At 40.5% G+C, this 6,000-nt stretch overlaps 1 protein-coding gene across 14 annotated transcripts in view; it reads left to right on the plus strand.

Moving 5' to 3' along the window:
* ephb3b (eph receptor B3b) overlaps positions 1 to 5,312 on the plus strand; it is a 52,909-nt gene extending 47,597 nt beyond the window's left edge. For 11 of the 14 annotated variants that reach the window (XM_088312345.1, XM_088312349.1, XM_088312348.1 and 8 more), the window contains exons 15-16: positions 1,383 to 1,538; positions 3,775 to 5,312. In XM_088312345.1, coding sequence (XP_088168471.1) covers positions 1,383 to 1,538; positions 3,775 to 3,883 — 265 coding nt within the window. In that variant the 3' untranslated portion in view covers positions 3,884 to 5,312. The remainder of the gene's footprint in view (positions 1 to 1,382; positions 1,539 to 3,774) is intronic. The other 3 variants (XM_088312354.1, XM_088312355.1, XM_088312356.1) reach the window with 1 other exon arrangement.
* The last annotated feature ends 688 nt before the right edge of the window (positions 5,313 to 6,000 follow it).

Below are 6,000 nucleotides of genomic sequence, written 5' to 3' on the forward strand. Positions count from 1 at the left end.
TTTCAACCGTTGCAACTCTCTTAAGATTTAAAAACAAAAATTCCACACAGCCACTACTTTGCAGTCTTGAAAAAAAATAATGACCAAAGTTTGGAGAAACTGTCACAGTTCTAAGCATTTTAGTTGTGGCCAGTATCATCACCATTAGTGAAACTCGGACATTACCCTGCGTTCCTACTGTGCTCCTACTAGTTGATTACTTGTGGCCAGCAACATACTGGATCTTTTTGAAGCTAACTTTAGAGTAGGAGCACCAACAATACCCCATTAAAGAAGAGCCGTGGTCTGGCTTTAATGACAGCCTGAGGCCTTGAGCAGCGAAGCATAGCTCTTATTAAAAATCACTCAATCTACACCACTCAATGGAGCCTCTGTATCACAGTTATTAACTACAGTTCTTTGCCTGTTCTCTTTTTTCCACCGTTCTTCATTCCTCTTTTAATTGTTAATGAATCTAATGCCATCAAAAAGGATGACAGGAATCAACAGAGCAGAGAGAAGGGGAGACAGTAGCTCTCTTTCTCTCTCCTGGTGCTCCCAGTTCTTTCGCCCTGCAAACTACTTGCCTCAACACACCTCCCTCTACCTCTTGTCTCCCGCCTTTTCTTCATCCGCTCCACTTTTCCATGAGTCGTTACAGTTTTATTAAACTTCCAAGGTGGGCCGTCTATCTGGCGCACTCATCAGCAAAGGGGCATGAGTTTTTCTTTAAAAAGGGACCTCCTTCGGCCCGCTGTGGTATACTGTATCAAGAATTATGCAAACAATTGTTTTTTTTTTTAATTCATCAACATGAATTTATTCAATGGTCACACACAATTATTTAGCAGCAATCAGCAAATGCATACTAACCTATATAATGCTAAATCTTATTTCATCAATTTTCACGAGCAATCTTCAAAACCCTGCAACACGTTTTTACAGTTCATTGTCAATTGTTAGAGCAATTGTTGTTTTGCATTTTCATTCATAGATGTTTTTTGTGGACTTAATTGTTGTAAAGGCCAAGTGCCAGATCTACTCTCCTGACTTTTTTTTTTTAATTCTGCAGCATGGGCATCATTTATTTAAGAGTTCATTTATGAACATACACCTTCCCTCACCAGCTGCAGCGCCAGCATCCACCAACCAAACCTCCAGCCAGTCTCTCCACTCATTAAAGTGACACCCACCTAGCTCCACCCATTCCCCCACACACATGCACAACTCATGACATGTGGCGGAGAGGAGAGGAGAGAGGAGGAGGAGGAGAGGTGGTGAGGTGGCGCTCAGCTAGGGGGGTATTTTGGGGGTGTTAGGTTGGCCGATAGAGGCAATGGAGTAACCACCTTAACCCTCTCTCTCTCTTTCTCTCTCCTCCTTACCTGCCTTCCACCACGCAGGGTATCCCAACCCTTGCTTGACCGCTGTGTGCCCGACTATACAACTTTCACCACTGTGGGAGACTGGCTGGACGCCATCAAGATGAGCCGCTACCATGACAATTTCATCAATGCCGGATTTGCTTCCTTTGACCTGGTTGCCCAGATGACAGCAGAGTGAGTGGAGTTACTTCAGATAATCAGGCCTGAAGTGATTGATCTGAGGTTGAGAACAAAATGGGTGGAATGCGGTTTGACCTTGCCAGAATTTTAAAAGGCTCTTGGCTAAATTCAAAATGATGAGGTGGTGATGATAGTGAAGGAGCAGTCATGGTGTGTGTTTAGCACAAGAATAGAAACCAAAACAAATGATGGCAATATAACACAACTTACCCAGGAACAAAGTAGGAATTGCTTTACTGTGCTCCATTTTCAAATCTACAGTATAATTTAAGTCAGACTTATATTGTCCGCTCCCCCCCCCCCCCCCCAGCAACTAATTGTTGACCTTGAAAATTCACCTGCCTCCTGCTGCTGTTTACAAAGCGGAAATTATGTATTGGAACTCATGAAACTAGGAGGCCGATGATGATCAAGTAAATGAATTAGGATTGTAATGATAAATAAATCCTTCTCATTAGCCACGTAATAGGCACTCGAGGTGGGGGTAATTTGTTTCAATTTGGTCAGGCTGACAGGTGTGGTGTACTGTGGCTCTCTGTTGCCCCAAATGGCCAGTAATTCCTCTAATGGCACCCATTTATTTTCATTTCATCCTCTGTCACTGTGCTGATGGGGATGACAAACTATGAAAAAAACAAAAACCTTACTGTATTTGTGCGTAAGTGAAGTGATACGCCCTCGTTGAAGTTTGGAGAGGATGCACAAGGGGTGTGAATATGCGTTTGCTCAGGAACACACTCTATTTGCATCTTCGGGCTCCAGGTTGGGCTCAAATAGATGAAGCCAAAAGTCACTGAGTTAAGCACGGTGTTAGGTATCTGTGTATAATATTAGATTATCCTCTCTTTGTGTGTGATTGAACGGAGAGGACACAGACTGTGGCAGACCCCAACAGTAAACTAATCGTTGCCCCGGAGGGATTGGATTAGACCCTCTTAAGTAATGACGATGATGCACTCTCCCAGGCCTTTAAATGAGTGTATTTACCTGCATGGAAACATACATACGTTACATCAAACAAACAAACAAAATAAATGTTCACGAAAGCCATGCCTCCATCAAGCGGTAAAGTGGATTTTGCTTGATGTCGAGTTGAAACTGAGGTTTGTGCAGGCAGAATCTTGATGTTGTCGTTTCAACAATGGGACGTGCAAAGACATTTTCGGGAGCATGAACTCAAATTAGAAAAATAGCACTTTTGTAATTTATTCATAAAAAATAAAAGCACTTACTTTCTGTCTTTTCAGATTTACTTACCTATTTACATTATTCATTATCCTTAAACTCTCATCATTGTTGAATCGTCATCTGATTTCTAGAAAATAACCTGGAAAAATATGCAAAACAATCATATGGACTGCACAAAGACATTTGTTCCTCTAATATTCACTGGGTTTGTCACAAGAGTTAGAGAGAGCTAAAGAAGCTGTGAGATAACCTCGAGGTAATATTTTCAATAACTGACTACACTCAAGTGTTGGTGAAGTAAGACTTTTCAAATATAGCGTAAAAAAAATCCGACCTTTTCTGGATATGCGTATGTTATTTTTTTTTTTTTTTGTCATTGTGCTGCAGACCGAATTGATATTAATTGCTTTAGTACTCAACTTCTATCACTATGTGATAAAAAACTGTATCCTGAATATATTAATCTATTATTAAAAGTAATATTGTGTCAAATTGTATTTTGTGCACGTATATTAATTTTAATTTAGTTTTTTTTTTTTTATTTCAGCAGAAAAATAGCAGAGGGGCTCAAGTCTCCTTTCATCTCTTTAAGTGCATGTACCTGTTTCTACAGAAATATTCTGCATCATCTCTATTTTTCATCCCTTTTACACATTTTCCCTTAAGAATAAACAAACCAAAAAAAAAACACTTGTTAGAAAGTGAAGCTTTTGGGCATGTGTGACTGCTCTTCAGTTCAGCTGCCTAACAGTAGCTTCATTTGCGATTTAATCATTGTCTGTAACTTTCTGGCAGTTTAACTAATGCCCTTTCGCTCACCTGCCGAGCAACAGTAGCATGTTCCCGCATTCCCCGTTTTGTTGACTTAAACTGAAGGAGGCATTTTATGGGTGATGACCAAGACGGTGAATCATTCAGCCCGTGTTTACTTGTGGCTGAAATTAGATTTACAGTTGAATGATTGTCTGATTTTATTTTTTTATGACCAAACCACCTGCACTCACTTTCCCTTCTTCCTCTTTTGTTCTTTTCCACCATTCAGGGACTTGCTGCGGATAGGCGTTACATTGGCTGGCCACCAGAAGAAGATTCTAGGTAGCATTCAGGACATGAGATTACAGATGAACCAAACACTTCCTGTTCAGGTGTGAGGAAAGAGACATCCAAGGTGGTGCAGTCACAATACGACCAGTTTGAGGAAGAATAGCGGGGGAGGAACCGTGCCAGATCGAGCCATTGGAAAATTCCAAGCTGCCTGACCCATCTCTCCCAACTAGACACTACAAAACTGACTTGCAGTGCCTCAAACTTGTTTACTTTTAGTTTTTCACCACTACCACTTCCCGTTTTATGTTATTCATCATGTACTTGTTTCTATTCAATCACAATTTATGTGTGTTCTGAAAGACGGGTCAGTTTACCCATCCAGTTGGAGCCGCACCAGCCTTGGTGTAGCCTGACTTTGCATGATCGTGTGTTTTAGGGAGCTTGGATTTGGTAACTGAAATGTTACAGTGATACTGATGTGAGAGCCCACTTCCCTCTGCCCGGCAACCCAGCTTTGATGGACATAAAACCAATCGGAAAGAACGAACGTGCTGGAAGACAAACACTAAAAGGAGACAGAGGACAATTCTTTCCCTGAAGTTGTTTCACTGTGCATGTGTTGTTCTCCATCTTCATATTGAAGGTGTGTTATCTAAAAGGGCACTTGCTGAAGAAGGTTGAGGTACTACGATGGACTGAAGTAAGACATCAGGTTAACCGTGGAGGTCCGTCAAATGCGTGTGTAAGGACAGTTGGACTCTTGTTGACCTGATGAAGGGTTTTGACAAGATCAGGATCACTTGCTCATCAATTGCTTCATTTTTTTTTTTAGTCCACATCAAACTTTTTGCTTTCTTTTTGACTTTCTTACATTTTGGGAGATTTGTGGTTTCAAAATGGCTGGTCAAACTGAAATACCCCAAGTGGACTCTTTCTGTGAGACGTGGACACAAGGACTGTGGCAACACAATAGACAGACCACTAGGCCTTTTTAGCGTGTGCGTGTGTGCGTGCGCGCGTGTGTGTGCGTATGTGTAATTAAGTGTGCTTGGATGTGCAGGTGTGTCACGTTGCACACAAGTATACTGTACAATACAGCTTCCGCTATTTGCCACTGTGGAGAATTAACGCATGAACTGAACCATGACAAGGAGCAATTATATCTGGAACAATTATGCTATATTCTGTGGACAACTGTTAAAAAACATCCTTTTTTTATGGAATCACAAGGTCATCTTTGGAGAAATATATATATATGCATATAAGGTATGCAGAGAAACCCAGTGTGGACAACTTTCTACTTACTAGTACCTGGATTCAGAAGTAATCAAAATTATTGGTTTAATTTGTTGACATCCTTCCCTATGTATTTATTTGTGCCCCATTCCCTCTTCTACACTTCCCTACCACCACTTACCAGATGGATCTCAAGACCATTTGGGAAAGTGGACTTGAAACAATCAGATGGAAACGCGAAGAGGATTCAGCTGATGAATTGATGATGATTAAACAAAATAAATGACATATACAGTACATTGCATGTTGTATTCTTGTTGTCGTTCCAAAACAGCCACTCCATGTTTTGTAAGAATCATAGGATAAATAAAAATAAAATAATTGATTTTTTGGCAATGTGGAATGAGCTAAAGGCATAGGGTTAAAGACAAAGAAGAGATGTGCAGATCTAAATAAATAAAATGGTGTGCTTTTTTTAAAAGGAAATAATTGATCGTTGGAGAAAGATTCATAAAGTTAAAGATGTCCTTTATTGGTCCCACAATGGGGAAATTTGTAGCAAAGATAAGATTCATCTTCTTCCTTTATTTATTGATTTTTTTTAAACTTGTTTTTAATCAACTTATTTTAGCGTTGATGCTTAGCATACTGTAAGAGGTTTATCCACTACACATGAGAAGAGTTGCATGCGAGGATCTTCAATAAACCTCAGAGACAATCTTAATCAAAGAATCTGGAGCTGTCAGAAAACAAACCCATTGGTCTTGTCTGTCCGGTCCATTAATGCTTCTAACCAGTCTGACTTTGCTGGGACGCAGTGAACACAGACATATGGCAGGCTGACCTATCATTATCTCTCTTCATTTCCTGTCTGGCCTGCAATCATCCTGTCTCGGCTCAACCTTCTGCAGATCAACAGCCCTGGCGTGAACACTACCAAAACTTGCAGGCTTCATCGTACTAAATAATTGCATCAATCTCACAC

Source organism: Idiotropiscis lumnitzeri, chromosome 13 (genome assembly GCF_059441095.1).
Source record: "Idiotropiscis lumnitzeri isolate Australia: NSW breed Sydney's pygmy pipehorse chromosome 13, RoL_Ilum_1.0, whole genome shotgun sequence".
Lineage (NCBI taxonomy): Eukaryota > Metazoa > Chordata > Actinopteri > Syngnathiformes > Syngnathidae > Idiotropiscis > Idiotropiscis lumnitzeri.